The sequence below is a fragment of the Canis aureus genome, chromosome 25 (genome assembly GCF_053574225.1).
Source record: "Canis aureus isolate CA01 chromosome 25, VMU_Caureus_v.1.0, whole genome shotgun sequence".
Classification (NCBI taxonomy): Eukaryota; Metazoa; Chordata; class Mammalia; order Carnivora; family Canidae; genus Canis; species Canis aureus.
Genome location: NC_135635.1, coordinates 5,836,523 through 5,859,650, shown reverse-complemented (window position 1 = coordinate 5,859,650; position 23,128 = coordinate 5,836,523). Strand labels below are relative to the sequence as shown.

General features: G+C 39.6%; 1 protein-coding gene and 3 non-coding genes across 9 annotated transcripts; all 4 read right to left on the bottom strand.

Annotated features, from left to right (window-relative positions):
- Positions 1-750: 750 nt before the first annotated feature.
- On the bottom strand, positions 751-19,837 carry KANSL2 (KAT8 regulatory NSL complex subunit 2). Of its 6 annotated transcripts, none has more exons than XM_077870259.1 (10): positions 19,683-19,837; positions 18,903-19,161; positions 17,533-17,711; positions 16,901-17,015; positions 14,167-14,334; positions 13,583-13,745; positions 11,942-12,038; positions 7,416-7,669; positions 2,167-2,317; positions 751-1,532 (listed from the first exon to the last, which is right to left on the bottom strand). In XM_077870259.1, the coding sequence occupies exons 1-10, from the start codon at positions 19,807-19,809 to the stop codon at positions 1,477-1,479; spliced, it is 1,569 nt and encodes a 522-aa protein (XP_077726385.1). In that variant the 5' UTR covers positions 19,810-19,837; the 3' UTR covers positions 751-1,476. The 6 variants fall into 6 exon arrangements, with proteins under 6 accessions (XP_077726385.1, XP_077726387.1, XP_077726384.1 ...); XM_077870261.1 differs by having other exon boundaries at positions 2,198-2,317; positions 7,518-7,669; XM_077870258.1 differs by having other exon boundaries at positions 2,198-2,317; positions 19,683-19,836.
- Positions 1,736-1,871, bottom strand: LOC144297792 (small nucleolar RNA SNORA2/SNORA34 family). Its single transcript, XR_013364654.1, has one exon. It is a non-coding gene; the product is annotated as a small nucleolar RNA SNORA2/SNORA34 family (small nucleolar RNA).
- On the bottom strand, positions 3,238-3,370 carry LOC144297791 (small nucleolar RNA SNORA2/SNORA34 family). Its single transcript, XR_013364653.1, has one exon. It is a non-coding gene; the product is annotated as a small nucleolar RNA SNORA2/SNORA34 family (small nucleolar RNA).
- On the bottom strand, positions 11,714-11,850 carry LOC144297790 (small nucleolar RNA SNORA2/SNORA34 family). The gene has a single exon (XR_013364652.1). It is a non-coding gene; the product is annotated as a small nucleolar RNA SNORA2/SNORA34 family (small nucleolar RNA).
- Positions 19,838-23,128: the final 3,291 nt, after the last annotated feature.

Genomic DNA, 23,128 nt, shown 5'->3' with positions numbered 1-23,128 from the left:
ATTCTTGCAATATTTCATTATTATATATGTTATAGTTACCTATGATCAGTGATTGACTTGCTAAAAGCTCAGATGATGGGCATTTCTGAATGATAAGTATTTTAAACAATGTATGCACTTTTTAAAGACATAACGCTATCCCATACTTAATAGACTATAGTATAGTAAAAATGTAAGTTTTACATGCACTGGGAAAGCAGAAAATTCACCTGACTCGCTTTATCAAGGTATTTGTTTTTACTACAGTGGTCTGGAACCTAATCTACAATATCTCCAAGTTATGCCTATTAGAGACAACTTCTAACATAGGTAACTCAATCGTAAGTGAACTTCTATTTTAACCTTATCTTTAGATTCACCATCAAAATGATCTTGACAGTTTATGCTTCTCTCTGTGATCTAACATCAGGCCCAACTTCAGGAAGTTTTACATATATACGTTCCAAGATCTAGAGAATTTTGAGATATAATCAGACGGATTTAATTGGGGAAAGAAATGGAAGTGGGAGTAGGTGGCAGAAAGTAGGATGAAAAGGATTTTTGGAACCGATAGGCTTTCATAAGGTAGTTCCACCCCTTTCTCTTACTTCTTTCAGGTTTTTATCTTATCCTCCTAATCAAACCAAGTTACTGAAAATGTATTTACTTCTTGGGATGGAAATTTACCTGTTGTGTTTTTCCCTTTCCCATCAGAAACAACTCCCTAAGAAACCCAAAAACATATATACGCATTCAAATACAAAGAAAACATGCATTCAAGTGATTGCTTTATATTTTCATAACATTTTAACATTTAATAGAAATTATATACAATAATTTTTTTATTGTATCTTACATAAGAGAGCCACTACAGAAATTTACACAGGTTAGAAGCAAGATGGATGGTTAAGGAGGGTCCAGTCGTGTGGGCTATTCTCAGAGGTTATAGGTTAGAGTTCACTGGGGGAAGGGAGGTTCCGATTACCAATCAGATGAGAGGTAAAGAAAAGCTAAAACACAGGCCATTAGATAGAGATAACCAGACACTGGGTTCCATTAATATCCCAAGGGTACACATCTCCTACCTAAACACCTATGTGGATTTGTTCCAAGACTTGGGTATTCCCATTACAAAGATGCCTCTCCCCTCAGGCACAATCCCAAACACTCAATCCCAGCAGCTCTAACAGGAATCACCTATCTCTCTCTTCCTTGCACAGAGTGGGAAGACATCCACAATCTGTAGACACCATTGGTCCCTCCCCCTACAAATTTGGTTTGTTTACCTATAGCACTCAATAACCCAGAGGAAAAACAACCATCGTAGTCAGTTGTCCTTCAGTGAGAGACAATCATAAATACTTGTTTAAAGAATGGAAAATTCAAATCCGCCAAAGTCAAATGGTTCCGAAAACAAACTATCAACTGATAGAAGAGGGTTCTGGCTTCCCATTTGCAGTAGCCACTCCACTGTGAGGCAATGGTGCAGAGGCTTTCTCAGTATTTCGAGACCCCTGTGATCTGCACCCATCTCCAGCCATCTGCATCTGGCCCTGTTAAAAGAAAGTCACTTTGGTTACAAATCCATTCATTATGGTCTGAAACATGAATCTAACTTAATCAACATCAAGAAGGCAGAAATTTTAAAAACTCTGAGACGTCACTCTTCCCCATACTTAACTATCTCTGACCCTTGGAGTCAGCAGTCATTATTTGTAGCATTCCTGAGGCCCTCCCAGTGGGAGGGAGAGCTGTGCATTGTTTCTTCCAATGAAACAGCCATTCACTGCTGAGGTTCCAAAACAGCCAGCAGATCAGAGGAAGATAGTCCTTTGGGCCTCTGTTTGAAACCAACAGCTATAGTACAACTGCTAGTCTTCAGTCAGGGCCACTGGTACCCCACCCAAGGTTCAAAGAAGCCAAATCACATTACTTGTCCCTACTCTATGATGAAAACAATCCCAGTGTCAAACTCTCCCTTTAAAAAGAACCATTTATGTAGATTCTTTATCTTAACCTCTTCTAGTTAACTAAAAAATCATGTGTCCTACTCAGAGAGTCTGGGACTAGTGGTGTTCTCTTTAGGAGCCCATCTGAAGAACTGCCATCTGGGGCACCTGTATAGTCTACTTGTGATGACAACCCCACTCACTGGGAGTACATGCTAGCCATAGCCAGCAGGGAGACCTGTGCCTGGATGGGGCTGTCCTTCACTTGCCAGAATATCCACTGGGCCTTCAGCAATTTCTTTGACTGAATGATCTTCAAGGGTTAGAGAAGGATCAAAAAGTAAGGGTGAAGGAGGGCACTGCATACCATCACCCACGACATCCAAGTCCTAGGAAAAGAAAGAGAAAAAGCCTATCAGCAATACCAAGGGAACCAATAAGCTGAAGCTAGCATATTTTTCAACAAATCTCAAAGCAATTTTCCCTTATTTCCTTTACCCCCTTGCCTACTTTCAATCAAAAAAAAAGATTTCCCCACAATGTCCAACAAATCAGGTAAGATCCAAAAGCACTAAGAACTTTTTCTTGCTGCTGAGTGTAAAACACAGACCACTATAGTAGCTTAGAAAAAGAAAAAGCATTTTCAAATAGAAAAATTCAGAGACATAAAGTAAAATAGTAGCAGGGACTGGAGGGAGAGAGGAAACCGGAGTTATAGTTCAATGGGCAGAGTCTCAGGGCTGATACAAAAGTTTCAGAGATGGACAATAGTAACAGTTGTGCGATACTGTTAATGTACTTAATACCACTAAATTGTACACTTAAAAACAGTTCAAACAGCAAATTTCATGTTACAAATATTTTACGAAAAAATTTTATTAAAAAAAGTATATTTCTTTTAAAACTAACTGTAGTCACCACCTAAGTTTGCCAGTTGTGAATCTAATATGGACAATCAGCATAATCGCAAGCTAAAATAAAATACTGCTTTAAAAGACTGGACAATATGTGGGGTGCCTGGCTGGCTCAGTCAGTAGAGCATGCAACTCTTGATCTCAGGGTTGTGAGTTCAAGCACCACGATGAGCAGAACTTACTAAAGAAAAAATTGAAAAAAGATTGGACAATATGAGATTGCTTGATTAATGTCTTAACAGTCACAGTGGGCTAAGGAAATACTATTTTAAGTCCCTATCCCCACCCAGCAAATTCCTAATTCTTAAACAAAACATACTTCAATTGCTCTTTTAAAAAGAAAGAGGGAAGGGAGGGGAGGGAGAAAGGAAAGAAAGGACATCATATTCCATAGACTATGTTCTTCTAATTGAAAGAGCCATTCCCATTGGGGTGCTGAATGGCTAACAGACCACAGAAACATATTACTCTTGGCTCCTGTTTGAAACCAACAGCTACAGCAAACCACTGGTCTTGATTCAGGGCCTAAAGCATTGCAAAGCCTCTGTGTGTCAAACTGACTTTCATGCTACCAAGAGTCTACTGCAAAACTCCCTTCCCAAGAGTGAAAATTACAACGGGTTTCTACTCCCCCATGCCCAATTAACTTTATAGAAGCTGTTTCCAGTAATCTAGCTTCACCATAGGCTTAGTGCTTCCAAATTAAGTCTAAGAGTTTGAAACCCTCTCCCCTTCTTTGGTGTGCTAATCACCACATTAAGAATCACATTTCACAATAATTAAGATAGAGATTAATTAAAGAATGTAGGGATCCCTGGGTGGCGCAGCGGTTTGGCGCCTGCCTTTGGCCCAGGGCGCGATCCTGGAGACCCGGGATCGAATCCCACGTCAGGCTCCCGGTGCATGGAGCCTGCTTCTCCCTCTGCCTATGTCTCTGCCTCTCTCTCTCTCTCTGTGTGTGACTATCATAAATAAATAAAATTAAAAAATAAAAAATAAAAAAAAATAAAAGTTAAAAAAATTAAAAAAAAAAAAAAAGAATGTACTGGGCAGCCTGGGTGGCTCAGCGGTTTAGTGCTGCCTTCAGCCCAGGACATGATCGCAGAGACGCTGGATCACTGGATCGGCCCAGGGCGTGATCGCAGAGATGCTGGATCGCTGGATCGAGTCCCACGTCTGGCTCTCTGCATGAAGCCTGCTTCTCCCTCTGTGACTCTGCCCACCCCCACCCCCCCCCCGGCCCCGTTCTCATGAATAAATAAATAAATAATCTTAAAAAAAAAGAAAGATTTAAGAATGTACTACACTTAAAAGCTGCGCAATTTAAGCAGAAATTCAGAAAAAGGATATGATCATCTATGTAACATCGATTTCAGATCTGTTAGAAATTATTTTTTTAGATGTTTTATTTACTTTAGGGAGAGCGCGAGTGAGAGAGGGGCAGCGGGAGAAAATCTTTAAGCAGACTCCCCACTAAGCACAGAGCTGGACTTAGGGCTTTATCTCATAACCCATGAGATTGTGACCTGAGCCAAACCAAGAGTCCAACACTCAAATGACTGAGTCACCTAGGTACTCCTAGAAACTTCTATATTAGAAACAGAAACCAGAAAAGAAAAAAAAAAAAAAAAAAGAAACAGAAACCAGTATTTTCACATGGTTAAGCCTGTGAACTGTTTTCTCCAATTTTTTTACTTTACACAATTATACAAATAATTATCTTGGAATTCAAAAGAACTCATTTAAGTGGTAAGGCATAAAGTTTCCAAATCTCAAGATAACAATGGTATGGAAATGCTTTCTAAAGAAAATAGATATTGAAAAGGCTTTTCTCACATACTCATGTTGTATGTTACAAGAATTAAAATTGGGGAAAGGAACCTAAAACTAAAACAAGAGAGGAAGGAAGAACCAGCAGAAATGCCTATTACAACAAGAATACTTAGAAACATAAGTCCATCAGGACATAAAGAATCCACATTTTGTTCTGATTTCAAAAATCACACAAAAAAAGTAATAGGATTAATGTATTAGGTTGTTGCTTGCCAAACATCCTGGATCAAAGCACAGAAAACAGCCAAGTATAATACCCAGAATGAGACTGAATTTTAACCTATATTAATACCTAATACCTGGTCCTCCCATAGATAAAATTACCAGAAGTTATTAAGCTATAAAAATATATCTAAGGCAGAATGTAGGTTATAAGCTAAGATTGCCTGGTGAAATTCATACAATTAAGAAATCATTTTTTTCAGCAAAATTTTATACTAATAAATATACACAGAATTTATAGGACAAAATTTCTTTTCAAAAACTGGATTTTGTTTCAACATTTTCTAGAGAAATTTTACCTCCAAAGATTAAAAACTATACTTATAATAACCAATGTGATTTATCAAAAGTACATTAATATAAACATAGATGATCAAGTACAAATAATTGATCATTTATAGTTTTTAAACCTCTAACATCAAAGGTCCATCTTAAAAACCCACTGGAATCCCCAAAATAAGGCTACTTCTCATATCCCTAAAAAAAAAAAAAAAAAAAAATCAAATCTAAGCAACAAGAATGAACAGATTTGACAATGTTTTTAAATATTCTTAAAGATTTTATTTGAGAGAGAGAGAATGAGTGGGAGGATGGGCAGTGAGGGAGGGCTACACAGGCTACAGGCTGAGCATGGAGCCCCAATGGGGAGAGGAATCCCAGGACTGAGACCATGACCTCAGCCAAAATCAAGAGTCAGACCCTTAACTGACTTGAGCCATCCAGAAGCTCCTAAATATTTATTTATTTATTTATTTTTAAAGACTTTATTTATTCATGGGAGATGGGGGGGGGGGGATACAGAGACACAGGCAGAGGGAGAAGCAGGCTCCATGTAGGGAGCCCAATGTGGGACTGGATCCTGGGTCTCCAGGATCACACCCTGGGCTGAAGGCGGCGCTAAACTGCTGAGCCACCCGGGGTGCCCCCTAAATATTTTTAAAATTAAGATTCCTTAACTGTCAGTTTCACCTATCATCATGAATCTTACAATCTCTATAATTTTGTGTAAAAATTCTCCAAAGAGCAATATGGCAAAAAACAGGTGAAAGGGGAAAAGCAAAAATGAAATGGCTCTAAGAAATTATCAGATGAAATAAAAGTTACTAACCTAATATGCCTACATTAACACGTGCTATTTCCATATATGCATATTAATATGCAAAAGGAATCTGGTGATGTAATGCTTATTAGGTTAATTTTTAGACCTTATAAAGTTGCTCATGTTATTAAAAGTTCAAAAAAAAAAAAAAAAGAAGATAGCACTTCTCTGTATATTCTTCACATTTAAAATGAAGGGAAGTGGACAAAACTCTGTCCTTATCAATCCAGAGCTATCTATTCATTTACGCTCTTCAACAAAATCTCACTGCAAAAACTTGGGAAGCACTAAAGTATATAAGGAGGTCCCTTTCTAGTTTTCACATTCTATAAAATCTGTGTGAAAGAAATTTTTAAAAAAGCAATTAAAATCAGGATAATAAAAATTATAATTTTATTATAAATGAAGTAATAAAAACCAAAAATAGCCTGTAAATCATACATTAAGCAAAGAAGGGGATGGGGATTATGAAAAAAAATGGAATCAGTTTATTCTTAATACTACCTTTCTTTTTCAGATATTACTCTGTCCGGATATATCCTTCTTAGCAAGCAATATCTTTGAAGTCACCCAAACTTTGCTTCTACCCTTAGCAAACAATCTTGCAACCTATATTCAATTTTCCATTTAGATTTGTCCCATTACACATGTCATGGTTATATACAACACACCTTTATTATGAAATTCAGAAGACTTATCTTCAGAACAAATAATGAAAACCTTTATCCAGAACACTAAATATTAAGTAACTTGCTAAGATAGAGATGGTAAGTCAGTCAACTGATCCCTGAGTCACATAGTAGGGGTAGTGCTAATTAGGGGAACAATAAAATCAGAGATGGGTTCATGGGCTGGGACCAATTGAGGAATAAGCTTAAAAAAGTAGTGTACATACTTAGAAGACTGTAAATACTTAAAAAGAGATCACTGTTGTTCTAGTCCATTCACAACAGAATCTGTAATAATGTATCAAAAATAAAAGTGAATAGCCAGAGTTAAGTTTAGAGTCATTTCCTGTGGGCACCTTACCCTGAAAATGAAATCTTTACTACTACAGAGCAAAAACATAAGCTTACAACTGTCAAGAGTAGGTATCAGAATTCACTTGTATTATTAAGATTCTAGTGAATCACTTACCTTGTGGATGGTACCAGACTTCCTGGCCACACCAAGTCCAACCATAATCTTGATTTTCTAACTTCCCATAGTTTACAATTTAATTCCCTTTTTATTCCCTCAGATAAACTCCTGCCATTTTAACTCTCTAAATCAATATGCTAACGTCAAATACAACCATACATGTATCATTTCAAAAACTTGGTATCAAGTCTCCCAGCCACAAAAGACTAACCTAGTCTCACCATTAATAAATAAGGCCTTGCCTGAAGGGCCAACCAGAGCAGAGCTTCTCTAACTTACATCACTGAACTCCAGAGGTAAACTCTCAGTGGGCTGAAGCTCGGCAGCACTCAAGTACAGATCCATGGGGCCGGCTTCCAGATCGTCTGGCACAGACAGTACCTGCTCGGGCTTATACATCTGAGGAGGCAACTGGAAATGCAGTGGGCAGCAGGGATCCTCAGAGAGGCTTACAGGAACTGGTTTGTTGCAGGGTACCTCTTCAGACCCCTGGCAGCATTTGAAGAGAACCTGATTCGTGTCCTGACAAATATCTGTAGAAAAATGGTCAAGGGAAATAAAATGGATCTATTGGAGGCACAAAATAGAAGGGCTGTCGGCCATGTAAAACTCAAGGTCTGCACTACAGAAGACAATGGGTTACATTTGAAACAGAACCAAGCAAGCACAGTTAGCAATTTTTAAAGTTCTTCTCAAAATAAGTATCATTCACTAGCATCTAATTCTAGCTCTACCAGTAATTTAAATCAAGTCCCTAACCTACGCTTCAGGATCCCAGTCATTTAAACTAGAGACACCAATCTTGTTCTCACTTAGGAGTTTGAGAACACTGCTAAGCAAATAGCAATAACAATCCTATGAAACTATACCTACTCAGAAGAAAACTGCTATGGCAAAGAAGTGCTACCAAACCCTTCCAAGAACTCTGGTAAGTAGATTGGCAAAAAGACTGCAAAAACTTTTTGAATCTTGTTCCCAAAATATTTACGTTTAAAGCAGCAGAGAACTCAGGAAAATAAAAGCTCCAGTAATAGACAGACAATAAATAAATAAATTTCCATGTCCCTTTACTTTTTGGGGGGGTAGGACTACCAGTGCAGGGAATTTGTCCTGGCCCCAAACAGAAAGAGATGAAGATAATTTTGCTTATGAGGTCCCTGGAAAGGAAGTACTCCAGGAACACTCCAAGAGCAGTAACAACTTCTATTAAGGGTAAAATAGTTAAAGGCTAATTTCCAAGATGGCAAAAAAGCTCTCTGTAGGATGAATCATAATTAGAATGATTAGATAAAACCACAAAATTTGGTTCAAGTTACTCCATTAAATGGGTTTTATTCAAGTGATACCATGTAATCTAAACTGTTTTTCCCCCTAGATTAACAGACAACTGTTATTTCAAATATCAGCTTACATTTATTTTTTTCTTCTTAAAGATTTTACTTATTTATTCATGATAGACACAGAGAGAGAGGCAGAGACATAGGCAGAGGAAGAAGCAGGCTCCACGCAGGGAGCCGGATATGGGACTCGATCCCGGGACTCCTAAATAAAAAAAAAAAAAAGAACAAAAAAATGGGATCCCTGGGTGGCGCAGCGGTTTGGCGCCTGCCTTTGGCCCAGGGCGCGATCCTGGAGACCCGGGATCGAATCCCACGTCGGGCTCCTGGTGCATGGAGCCTGCTTCTCCCTCTGCCTGTGTCTCTGCCTCTCTCTCTCTCTCTCTCTCTCTCACTGTGTGCCCATCATAAAAAAAAAAAAAGATCCCGGGACTCCAGGATCATGCCCTGAGCCGAAGGCAGACACCCACAACTGCTGACCCACCCAGGCATCCCAAATGTCAGCTTACTTTTAAACCAGAAAGCAACAATTTTCTATAAACTGTACCCAGGATTATAGAATTATGGGTAATTTTCTCCCAAATTTTAAGGTAATTTCTAAAAATTGAAAAGTCAAGCATACATTTTATTTTTTTTTTAAGAGATTTTATTTATTCATGAGAGACAGAGACACAGACAGAGGGAGAAGCAGGCTCCATGCAGGGAGCCCGACATGGGACCCGATCCCAGGACTCCAGGACCACGCCCTGGGCCAAAGTCAGGCGCTAAACTGCTGAGCCACCCAGGGATCCCAAAGATTTTATTTATTTATTCATTAGAGACACAAACACACACACACACACACACACACACACACACACACACACAGGCAGGCTCCACGCAGGGAGCCTGACGTGGGACTCGATCCCGGGTCTCCAGGATCAGGACCTAGGCTGAAGGCAGGCGCTCAACCGCTGAGCCACTCGGGCTGCCCTTATTTTTAAAACAAATAAAACTTCTTGAATAAAGCCATTTGTCTCAATCAATTCTTGGAAACTGCTAAACTCTTAAGGCAGAGTTTCACAACCATGATACTACTGATATTACTGACTGTCCTGTGCATTATAGGATGGTTAGTGGCATTCCTGGCCTCTACCCACTAGATGTCAGTAGCACTCTCACCCAAGTTATAAACAAGCAAAACTGTCTCCTCACGTTGCCAAATGGGGATATAAATGGTTCCCCAGATGAGAACTACTACTCTAAAGGAACAGTGAATAGTACAAATTAAACAGTATTTACTGAATGAAAATGAACAAATGAACACATGAATCCTACGGGAATAACCAGATGTGCATTCTGTGTGCTTAAAAAAATCTAAAGTCTCCAATGCCCAATCTTACTCAATATGAATACTTAAAAATCATTCCATTAAATTGTTTTAATCAGAACTTTTTTCATAGAATTCAAAGGACTTTAACAAGTCTCTTATTTAATACAATATTCTGGAAAAACCCTCCCCCCCATCCTCCTCCACCCCCTTTCCTTTACAATGGGAACAAGAGAGACAAAGAGAAGGGAATGGTTGACCTACAACTAGAGTCTGGGTCCTTCACTTTCAGTCCAGTGCTGTCTCCATTAGACCAGAGTAAAGAGTTAACAGGTCACCAATGGCAGTCGCATGTTTCTCTGGGATAAGGACTTAAGGAAGGGTAAGTGACTTAAGCAACTATGGAGTGGAAAGGAAAAAAAACATAAAACAAAAAAATCATACTTCCCTTCTCTTTTCAAATACATTTCAACTTTGCTTTTAAAAATATTCTAATAAACTATTTGAATATAATACTATAAATCTAAAATACTCCTTAATATTTGTAAATTGAAAAAAAAAATATTTGTAAATTGAGATTTTTTGACTTATAAAGTAAATCAAGCTCACTGAAGAAAACCTGAAAAGTACAGGGCAGAGGAATAAAGGGCATTAATAACCCCACCATCCAAAAGTAGTCCACCTCTTTTACTTTCCCTCTCAGTATCTGATTTTATGTAATTCCATACCTTATTTTTGTCATTATCATACATTTTTCTGTCATTCATAAATTTTGTTAAATCTAATGTTTACTGCCTAAACATATTCCATATTGTATCATAATTTTCTTCTCTATACCCACCCCATTTCTGAAAATTTTAAGGCTGTCTCCGTTTAAAAGAATTTCATATAAAAATATTGGTCTACATTTGACTATCTTCTTAAATTCCAAGGTAACATGATCATTATCAAACAATATAAATACTGTCAACCTGCTTTCTAAAAAGCTTGCACCACTTGGTCTTCCCACTGGCAGTAGCTGGAAGGACCATTTCACTACAATTTCACCAACCTGAAATTTACTCATTCATTAAATATATATATACAAGTATCAAACTCATAGACTAAAAATTTCCTTATTTCCTATTTCACATATGTAAAGTAAAGATAAATACTTTTAATTACCACTTCTACTTTTAAATCTGTCTACCAATGCCCAATTATATATTTTCAGCATTTATTTTTAATTTTTAATTACCTCACACAAGTATTTTGTATATTAGGGACAGCAATCTTTTACCATTTATTACAAAAAGTAGTAAAATGGTAAAATATTCAACAAACAGAACAGAAAAAAATTTTTTCCTCTCAGAAGACCAAGAGAAGGTTCTCCTTCTTTTCCTATTAAAGAAGATACACTTCATTTCCAAATATTTCTTATCTCTTGCCAGGCAAATGATATCCAGCAAGATTTAGGCCTTTCAGATAATAAAGATCTTCATACTCAACAAGTGCTTTTACTGTCAAAGTGACTTTCTTCATATTCATAATAAAGATGTACTTTCACAATCCAATAAACAACTCAGAAGTCTTATAACCTGGTAGTAAATGTGGTCTCATAGCAGAATCAAGAGATGCTATGATGGTTTAAAGGCAAACTAACTGGGAGAGTGGAATCATTGTTTTTGGAAATAGTAAGTTTCCAATTTGAATAAAGTCTAAATATACAAATTAGGGCCCTGACCATACAGAAGGATAATTCTCACAGAAAAGTCAGTTCAGAACCTATAGTATTTTAGCGGGAAACCCAAAGTAATTTTTTGTGTGTGATAACTGGATTCAACAGTATTGTATTTCCAATGAACAAGTTCTATCAGAGAGCTCTACATTTTGGAATCTCAGTATTCATCTACTACGAGTAAATATTAGCCCACTCCTATCTCCAATGACACAGATGTTTCTTTCTAACGAATTGACCATTACATTTCCAAAGTTCTGAAATGGCCAACAGACCATAGAAAGACATTTCTTTTGGCTCCTGCTTGAAACCAACAGCTTCAGCAAACTGCTGGCCTTGATTCAGGGCCAAAGGAAAACAAAGACCTTCAATTAAGCAAACTAGCAGAGATTCCCACCAGCCTTTAATCTAGCTAGCAAACTGAACTGAATAAAAAAGATACGGGTAAGGCAGTGTCTGGTCATTGGAAGAGATTGATTGGAACAACGAACATCATCCACAAAGGCCAAGCACCTCTGACTGGAACGAGTTGTATGAGCCTAAAATGGAGAAAATAGATAAATCAAACAAACCCTCAAAAGAAAATACAACCAACTGGGACTCCTAAGTGGCTCAGATGATTAAAGCATTCAACTCTTGGTTTCAGCTCAGGTCACAATCTCATGGATGTGAGATCCAGATGTGTTGGGCACCCTGCTCCGCGGAAGTCTGCTTGAAGGTTCCCTTTGCCCCTCCCCCACTTACACACAAGCTCCCTAAAATAAATAAATCTTAAAGAAAACACAACCAAATACCTGTGATATTTACTAATAAGAAATGTATGTCCTTAAAGGCTAAAAAACTCAACATTTGACAAGTTCACTCACCAATACTACACAAAAGGAAAAAAATTAAAACCTCATGTCCAAATAATGTGTCAACCCTAATACAAAACACCTCTCCATATAAGTGGGTGATAAGCTTAATGATTTCCAAACTATTTTGTCTTTTAGTGACAATTTTTTAGGGCTTGAACTCAAAACCTCAAGATCAAGAGTTGCATGATCTATAGACTGAACCAGCCAGGTGCCCCTAGCAAAACCCTTTTGTAAATTGCAATTTTAAGTGGAGCCCTAACAAACAAAACAGATAAAAATGGAATTATTCCAGGTGCCTCGGTGGTACAGCTAGTTAGGAATCCAACTCTTGGTTTTGGCTCAGGTTGTGATCTCAGGGCCATGAGATCAAACCCTGCATCAGGATCTATGCTAGGTGCAGAGTCTACTTAAGATTCTCTCTCCCTCTCCTGCTGCCCCTCCCCGACCCTCCTGCTCACTCTCTAAAATAAATAGATAGATAGATAGATAGATAGATAGATAGATAGATAGATAGATAAATAAATAAATAAATAAATTATTTTTAAAAATTAAGCAGAGACCAAGGGCTTAAAAAAACAAATTTAAGAATGATCACTTAACTCTGCTTCTGGGAAGCCTAGGTGGCACAGTGGTTGAGCTTCTGCCTTCAGCTCAGGGCATGATCCTGGAGTCCCAGGATTGAGTCCTGTATCAGGCTCCCTATGGGGAGCCTGCTTCTCCCTCTGCCTATGTTTCTGCCTCACTCTCTCTCTCATGAGTAAATAAATAAAATCTTAAAAAAAAAAAACAAAAAAAAAAAACACCTCTGCTTCCTATCAACTTAGCTCCTGACATTCTTTGCTCCTATTATTCTACCTATCCTCTCATCTTCTAAAACAAGTTTCCCAAGCAACTTACGCTTTAACCAGTCCCTATTTCTGAACTGAAGAATTTCTGAACCAAAGAACTTAGAAATCTATGGCAACCTGTAAATTTACAGAGAACAGAGGCCCAAAGAAGTTAACAGTGCAGACACAGAACTGGTCAAAAGAGAACTAAAAAAAAAAAAAGAGAGAGAACTAAGACTACAATTCACGTCTCTGGACTTCCACGTAAGTGTTCTTTTCAATTTACCCCACGTGCAATTAAGTCAGATTTCCGATCCAAGACTGTACAATGTTTTGACTATTACTCTAACTTGTAAACAAAGCAAATATATACCCCTTACAGATATAAACACAAATTACCTGTTGGGCAGCACCATCTGTAGCCAGCATTCTGCGCTCCTTCAGCTGCCTATGTAATAAGGCTTCCACTCCATAGCGCTGACGATACCGCCGAAGACATTTTAGACGCTTTAAGTTCTCTCGTTCTTTGGCCAAAAGTCCCTCTGGGCCAGTCAGGAGACTACTACCTGGTGAGTCACAACAGTCAAGATTTACGTGCCAAGCAACCAATAAAGGATGGCTTCCCCAATTAACAAGAAATAAACAGAGAAAACTCTGGCCATAAGATAGCCACTTTCAAAAGCAAATTCTCCTTCACTCCAGGTACCAAGACAGAAATAAATCTAACTACTACCAAATACACATTTTGAAGCCACAACAGCTTGTTGGGACTAACATTAAAACTTGCCTAGATGGGATCCCTGGGTGGCTCAGTGGTTTAGTGCCTACCTTCGGCCTAGGGCGTGATCCTGGAGTTCCAGAATCGAGTCCCACATCGGACTCCCTGCACGGAGCCTGCTTCTCCCTCTGCCTGTGTTTCTGCCTCTCTCTCTCTCTGTGTCTCTCATGAATAAATAAATAAAATCTTTTTAAAAAAAGAACACTTGCCTAGAGCTTCATGTTCCACTTTGCGATTATGTAAGTAACGTCGCTTCTTCTCTTTGAGCAGATGCTGAAGTCGTTTAAACTGATCAATGTACAAAGACTGCAAACGAATTAGCTTTTCACGCATAATCAGGGCAACTTCTTCTGCTGTGTAGACACCAGCATGTCTGGAATAAAACAGAGTTAAGCAAAAACATAAGAAAACACAAAAATAAAACCACAGCTTAAACGCAGAAAAGGGTAGAGAAGAGATTTAAGTTTCTTATTTAACAGTAAGTCAGCACAGAGACCATCACCTTATTAAATAGGAATGTTTTTACATACAGCATTCAAGTTATTAAAAAACAAAAAAAAAGTTATTAAAAAACAAAATAATAAAATCCCCAAGTATGGATACTAATTTGTGATCTCACAACATGATGAAGGCAAGAGGTTTCATTATTTTCCCCAGTTACCTGCATTATGTTTAAGAAGTGAAGACATGGAACACTCAAAGTTTTTATTAATCTACAATCTTATCCCAGTTTCATAATTTAATTGTGAAGAAATTAAAGCTATCAGAACAGCTTAAAAGTATTCAACTTAGTAGCATTTATACCTTAACCTATTTTAGTTGAAGTACAAAAGACAGTGATTTCAGTTTCTAATTTAAAATACATTCTGGGACGCTTGAGTGGCTCAGGTCATGATCCTGGGATCATAGGATCAAGTCCCACATCAGACTCTCTGCAGGGAGCCTGCTTCTCCCTCTGCCTGTGTGTCTGCCTCTTTCTCTGTATCTCTCATGAATAAATGAATGAATGAATGAATGAATAAAATCTTTAACAAATAAAAACAATTAAGTAAATGGTTACTTTGAGGAAAATCACATATACATACCTACAAGAGGGGAAAGAAACTACACTAATACTAATTCTAGTTAGGATAAAATCTAATGACAGCATCATAAATAATACAAAAAGCACCCTTCTGAAACAAGCAAGTAAAGAAAACATACGCTGTTAAATTGTTAATGATTCAAAAAAAATGGTCCTAGTGACAAAACACTGGCACCAGAAATGAAATTAAAAGAATTTCATTAAATAAAGAAACTTTTATTAAATTTAAGACATCAGCAATATGGAAACATATTAACAAATTTAGTATCAGGGACGCCTGGGTGGTTCAGCGGTTGAGCATCTGCCTTTGGCTCAGGGCATGATCCCAGAGTCCTGGGATCAAGTCCCACATAGGGCTCCCTGCATGGAGCCTGCTTTTCCCTCTGCCTATGTCTGCCTCTCTCTCTCTCTCTCATGAATAAATAAAATCTTAAAAAAAAAAAAAAAAAACTTTAGTATTATAAGATATTTAACAACTCTACTGACATCCCTAAAAATGCAAATATTTTAGAAGGCCAAAATTTTTTTTGGATAATCTCATAGGGGAATTAGGAAAGCCTTATATTTAGTTGCCTATTTTATTTTCCCCTTTGAATGTTCCTTTTAGGAGACACTGACATCAAGTATCTAGTCCTTTTAACATTTATACATCTCATAAAATTAACTGGTATTTTTAAGTTACACTAGCATAAATGTGTCCCCCAGAGACTGATCCACTGTAGATTACTACTGACAAAAATCAAGTTTCTGGACCTTCAAAGCTGAGTATTTACCACACCAAAGGACAGTCACTTTGTGACCCTACAGAGCATACACCTCTTCAAAGCAGCAAGTCTGGCTTTTTTTTTTTCTTTCAGAACCACAATGGGAGAGGAAAAAAAAAAGAATGGTATAAAATTACTGCTGAGAAAGAATCCTGCCAGTTAATGAACTTTCAAACTACTTAGATGAAACTTTCCAAACAAGATTGTTTGAACTGACACTCATTGTTTGAACTGAGTAACTGACATTACTCAAGAAAAACAGATGAAATTATTCTACTTAGCAAATGTAAACCTAAACGATTTTGTAAAAAGACTAGAAATTCATTACCTATTTACTATACTTGTATGCTGTCAATGCGAAATGTTTCTCAAAAGACAGTAGTCAAAAAGAATGAAGAAAACAAAAAAAGAAAAAACTAAACTAAACCCAAACCATGAGACAGAAATAGAAGGCAGTGAGTAGCAACGGTTTTTTTTTTTTTTCTACAACTCTTAAGGTGATCATGAACTAAGTGAAGAGCAGAATCTTAGTTAAGATATAATTAGACTGATTAGTCACTTCTAGGTTTCTAAATCAGTTTCTCTTTCTTAGGCATGAAACCAAGGAAACTCTTGAACATCTTTTTTTTTCCTACTAGAAAAAAAAAACCCTCATAAAATGTAACTTTGCAAAAAAAAAAAAAAAAGTAGTTATTCAAATACAATCACATTATTGTTCCTGAGGCTTAAGCCAGGAATCCATTTATATCAATTTCCTCTTCTCCAACGGATTTAAGCATTTCTCAACCAACCTCCCATTATGTCCAAGACAGTTCCTATTTTCTCCCCTAGGCTTTTTCATGTGTAGAATTTGATATCCAAAAATTTTTCCAAATTACAAGACTTCCAAAACAGAATAAAATCTTGCCCTGCAGCAAGATGGTGGTGAACCAGGACAGGACACTTTAAAATACAGAAGCTATTACTGCTCACAAAATAGCTAAACTCTCTTCACCCCTCCTAGGTTATTAATCTATTAATTGCATGCATTACTACAGTCCACATTCTAACTACAAAAAAATTTTAAAGCCTTATGTGGAGTTACAACTTACTTTAGGGGATCTTCTTGATCACTGTCTATGCTATCAGCTTCACTGTCAGGGTCACCTCTCCATGTCTGATCCACAGTAATGGGTTCCTGCTCCCCATCACTCCAGCTGTCTTCATCTGAGGCAAGGAAGGGAGAGCAGCCATTAAGACTTCCCACCTCCGTAACTCCACCACACAAAACTAGATTACTTAACACATCAACCCAAACCTTAACGTTTAAGAAAACAAACAAAAAAAGCCCCAACAACTTAGTACAAAGGCACTGACAAATAAAATTGGCTTGAAAAAATACAACCCAGGTAAGATTACTTAAAACATAAATAAGGTAACCTTGCCCTCAAAAGGGCAGAAAGGTCAACTCAAAATTATTCTTGCTTCCTGAAATTACCTTGCCTCACAAAGACAAGCATAAACAACAATGAAGGAAATCATCAAAAACTCAGAAAAATAAACCCAAGCACACACTACTTCAAACTGAAAAGAACTGGTGAACACAGCAATCCTGGAATTCTCACCAAACTGTCAATGAATTACATTATTATCACATGCCATGTATATTCACAAGGCACTGTGCTACCCAAAACAAGTTCTTTAACTTACTTTTTCCTTTTTCATTCTAGGAGAAGATCCTTACCCAGAATTCGGCTGGCTTCACTGCGGCTACTTTCTGGAGTCTGAGACCCCAGCTCTGTCTTAGCGTAAGAACTCAGCTGGCACAAGAGTGTTTCACCCATAGGCCCTGAATTGGTCTTCTTCATTTGAGCATGAAGTGCCAGGGCATTCCTACGGGCATGTTCAGCACAGAAAGACACCCTAAGGAGACAAAAATATTAACATTTATACTCCAGTCCCTTCTTCTTCAAAGAGTTCAACCATTTTCTTAGTCACTAATCTTTAGATCATTCTTAGGAAATTAAAATGAGGGCAGCCCAGGTGGCTCAGTGGTTTAGCGCCTGCCTTCAGCCCAGGGCCTGATCCTGAAGTCCCAGGACTGAGTCCCACATCAGGCTCCCTCCATGGGGCCTGCTTCTCCCTCTGCCGGTGTCTCTGCCTCTCTCTCTCTCTCTCATGAATAAAGAAAATCTTTTAAAAAAAATTAAAATGAGCATTACCTTCATTTATAAATTAAAAAGGCCAGTGAGGCAGAGCAATTTAACCGGCCCAAGGTCAGCTCATTATATATTACCAAGCAGAAATGCAGGCAGCATAACCTGGTGCTTCATTCATCAAACCAAACATTTCAACTATAAAAAATGCTGACATCATCTTAGAACAAATCAAAGAGATCCACTTTCATCTCTCAAAACTGGTTCTGGCAACTCTGTATTTTACTTCAGCTATCAATCCACTGTGGGTAATAAGACGTGGGGCACAATTTCAAAACCAAACTACACATGCAGAGTTAACTAGCCAAATTCTGTTTCTGCGTGAATACTTTTGCTTCTATGATGAAAGCCACAAAGCCTCTCCCAGAAGAATACACGTATACACAGCTTAAGGAGGCTCAGGGTCATGACCCAAAGAGCCAGGGGACCCCGGGGGAGGGGGGGGTGGGTGGGTAAGAATAATCTAGAATATCCCCTTATTTTACAGACAAAAGAAAAGGTCTAAAAGGAATGAAGTCAGTGGCCCTCTTTCCAGTTTTCAACATTAAAACTCCAGCTATGGGGATCCCTGGGTGGTGCAGCGGTTTAGCGCCTGCCTTTGGCCCAGGGCGCGATCCTGGAGACCCGGGATCGAATCCCACGTCGGGCTCCCGGTGCATGGAGTCTGCTTCTCCCTCTGCCTATGTCTCTGCCTCTCTCTCTCTCTCTCTCTGTGACTATCATAAATAAATAAAATTAAAAAAAAAATTTAAAAAATAAAAAATAAAAAAAAAAATAAAACTCCAGCTATTCACAACCTCACGATATACCTCATCCCACCCACCCCCCTCCTCCCTTTAAAACTCAAAGTACACACGACATAAATGATCTGTACATATATATATATATAAATATATACCCATCTTTCTTCTCGGGCTTTGGAGCAGCACTGGGACATCTTTTTCCATTCTTCGTCGATATATAACTGCACTGCTTGAAGGGTGCATTCTTGTCTTCTAGGATATGCTTAATGCAAAACTCCTGCCCTTCCAGACGAGGCTGCGAGCATGGGCGATGAGTGAATGAACAAGACAGGGGCTCCTGAGACCTGGGCACTGGGGTGATCCTCCCCCGATTGGTCGGCAAGACGTGGATCCGAATCCTATTCATACCAAAACCTGCAGGGTCACACAAAAGATCAGAAAGCCCTTAGCCCTCCCGAAAATTCCTGCTGCACAACATCCGGGCTGCCCGCGCGGGTAGTTTCCAAAGGGCTGGCCCAAGTCTCCCTCCGTAGGTCCCCGCCCCCCGCCCCCCTCCTCGCAGCCATTAGTCTCACGGCAACTTCTCCCCCACCCGGACCACCCGCGCGTCGCGCGCCTCCCAGTCTCGCACTGCCGCCGCACGAGGAGGGAGCGCCGGCCACGCCGCAGCACCGCGCCCGGCCTCCGCCTCCCCGCACGCCGCCTTTGTCCCGGCCGCCTCAGAGCTCACGGCTGGGCCCTGCCCGTCCCCGGCCGCCCGTGCAAGCGCCATTTTGTCCTCTGGCTCCAGGCACGGGAGAATCTGGCTTCTGGGAGCCTATAGGAAGAGAGCAACCTCGACGCTGGCTGAAACAAAGCAGCAGCTCGGAGACGGCACGAGGGGCGAAGCGGCTGCCTAACTGCAGAAGCGAGAGGAAGCCCCGCCGCCATCTTACCTCTGCCGCCGCGCCGCGCCGCGCCGCTCAGCCCTCTGGCCGCGCCAGCCGCTTCTAACTCGGCCCCGCTCCTTTCCAGGCTCCCAACCCCTGATTGGTTACGGTGCCCACGGCTGTGCGTCACCATTGGTCGAGGCCCGCTACCTATCACGCCTGAGGGGGCGGGGCGCTAGAGACAGCGCGGCCGGGGTGGCTAAAACGACCTGTCCGTCAGCCAGTGACTCCGCCCCCCCGGTGCGCGCACGCGCGCACCGCGGGACTCGCCAGCGCGGCGTTGCTGGTTTTCGGGCTGCGCTTGGCCGCTGCGTGGTCCGAGGCGGCTACTCCCCCGACCACCCCGGCCCCGCGGCTGCAAAAACTCAGACATACAGAGGCCGGAAGGTCACTGTACAGTTGATTCCTACTGTTTATACAGGAAAAGGCTGTAATTTTCTTTAGTGAGCAGGTCATTTATTGAAACGAGTATTTACGGAGTCTGGGAAGTTTCATATTTAAACACTTGATTTTCAGAGCAAACCCTGAGAGGCCGAGGCTGTTATCTCCATCTTACGGATAAGATAACCGAGGAACAGAATGGGCCTCTCTATCTAGTAAATGGAAAAGGGAGGTGAATTTGAACCCAGCTCTCATTCCTTATCCCTTAATTGCCTCTCCTGTAGCATAGAGCATTGGATTGAGAATAAGGAAATAGGAGTTCTGGTTTTGACCCTACTTCTCTAAAATTCTCTACAATTTCATGCTAACTAATGCAGGTATAGAGAAACGGCAGACAATCCCAATCTTATCATACTTTAACGATTTTTCAGCAAAAGTATCTTTTTTTTCATCTCCACCCCACCTGTTGTAGAAAGGAACCAACAATTTCTCCCTGTAACCCTTCTGGATCTTTTTTCTGCATCCCAGCCTTACAACGTTTATCTAGTGTCAGTTTCATTTAAGAGGTTTCTCCAGCAGCAATGAGCTGATGAGTATGATTCACACTGCAAGTGTGCATAGAGAATCTACAATGCTGGACAACTACACTTTAGGCACACGAAGTGATTAAAACAAAGGGGGGGGGTAGAGGGGGAGGTAGAAGAGATGTCATTTCCAGATTAGGGTGTCCCCAGAAGGCCCTTTTCTGAACATTCATTCATTCATTCAACAAATACTTATTGAGAACCTAAGTGCTAGGCACTAGGGATACAGAGAGAACAAGAGAGATGACCCTGTTCTTTTGAGTAAACATTCTAGAGCAGTTTCAGATTGTGGATGCAAATACAAACATAGTATCCACAGAAAAGATGATATATACACATAAGCAAACGCTCCAACCCTCAGAAGGGATACAAAGAAGACATTTGTTATAAACTCTCTACAACTCAAAACTAGCTGGAAAATATGGGAATCAGAATCTGCAACCAGGGGCGCCTGGCTGGCTCAATTGCTAGAGCATGCAACTCTTGATCTTGGTGGCGTGAACTGGAGCCCCATATTGAGTGCAGAGATTACTTAAAAATAAAACCTTAAAAAAAAAAAAAAAAAGGAGGGGTGCCTGGATGGTACAGTTGGTTAACTGTCTGTTTTTGTCTCAGGTCATGATCCCAGGGTGCTAGAATGGAGCAGAGATGTTATGCGGGGAGCCTGCTTCTCCCTCTCCCTTCCACTCCCGCGTTTGTGCTCTGTCTCTGTAAATAAATAAATAAAATCTTATTAAAAAATAGGAATCTGAAACCAGATGTGGTAATATCAAAACTCTACTACAGTGAACAATGAAAAGAGGCATTAGGAACTAGCTAGGGATGCAACAGACTTTCATTGTTTAGAGTGTCAACTATAGGTCTTAGTTGGAAAAAAAATCTTTTTTTTTTCTTTAAAGATTTCATTTATTTATTCATGAGACACAGAGAGAGAGAGAGGCAGAGACATAGGCAGAGGGAGAAGCAGGCTGCGTGCAGGGAGCCTGATGTGGGACTCGATCCTAGGACTCCAGGATCATGCCCTGGGCAGAAAGCAGGCGCTCAACCGCTGAGCCACACAGGCAGGAAAAAAAAAAAATCCACCTGCTAAAACAAGCAAAAAATTGCTATTTACAACCACTACCTTTAAGTGGGAAAGAGGGAAGATATTATTAAAGGATCAACATGTTGGCAAATTCTTTGTGCTGTTTAACAAAGAAGATGGCTGGGTTTTCTTTGTTTTTTTTTTTTTTTTAAGATATCTGTCTTTAATCCACTGAACACTCTGCTAGCTAATGAATAGGTTCAAGTGGACCTGAGGCTGCTTGTAAATAGATTGGCAAAGATGAAGTTTCGAAGAGAATTTTTGAGAATTTGTAGTTCTCAGTGCCAATCCTAGAGAAAGGGGTGTGTGTGCACATGACACAGAGAATGAATATGAATGAATGCCAAACTCCTGCTCTTTTTGTAGTTACCCCCGTCTCAGTATGACAACTCCACCTTTCCAGTTGGTCAGGCCAAACACTGGGAATCACCCATGACTATTCTCTTCCAAACTTACAGCAGATCCTACTGCCTCCAAATTCAAGATATAACTTCTCATTACCTGATCCAAACCACTCTCATCTCTTACCTTATTACGAAAGCCATTTCAAATACAGATGGCTAAAAGAACACTTTAAAACCTCAGCTACAAAAAAAAAAAAAAAAAAAAAAAAAAACCTCAGCTAGACCACGTCCCTTTTCTGCTCCAAGCTTTCCATTGATGCATTTCACGATCTTACATGGTGGCTTACAAGGCCCTACAGTACCTAGCATTCCATTTCCTCTCTAATCACACATCCTACTACTCTCTCTTCATCTTGTGTCCATACCAGCTAGACTGGCCTCCCTGCAATTTTCAAACATACCAGCATATTCTCACCTCAGAACCTTGTACTTGTTTCCTAAAAGAGCCTGTAATGTTCTTACCCCAGCTACTGTTATGGCTTGCTCTCATCTCGTTCAGATCTTTGCTGAATTGTAATTTTATGGGGCCTTCTTCCTTCCTAGCCATCTTATTTCCAATTTCAAGAGCCCTACTTAGCTTAAACACAGACACACAAAAAATCTCTATTCTTTCTCCGCTTAACATTCTCCAAAGTACTTATTATCTAACATACTAACTTTTACTTATCTCCACTACAACTAAAATGTGTTAAGTTCTTTGAGGGCAGGATGTCTGTTACGTTTACTGCCATATTCCATCAGTAAACAGTACACAGCACTTGATAGGTACTATTTTCTAATGAATGAATAAATTTAAGGCAGGAAAGTACCTGAAACTATTCTTCAGAAAAGGTCTACCTAATATTCAATTTTAACTTGTTTTTGCCTGAGTGTTTATGAAATAAAAGGGCGGATATGCCACAGTACAAAAAAAGGTAGCACAAGTTAAGACATGTGACATAAACGAAATCAGTTCAGAAATAAGCCCCAGAGCCAGACTGCAATAAATACATGCATCCT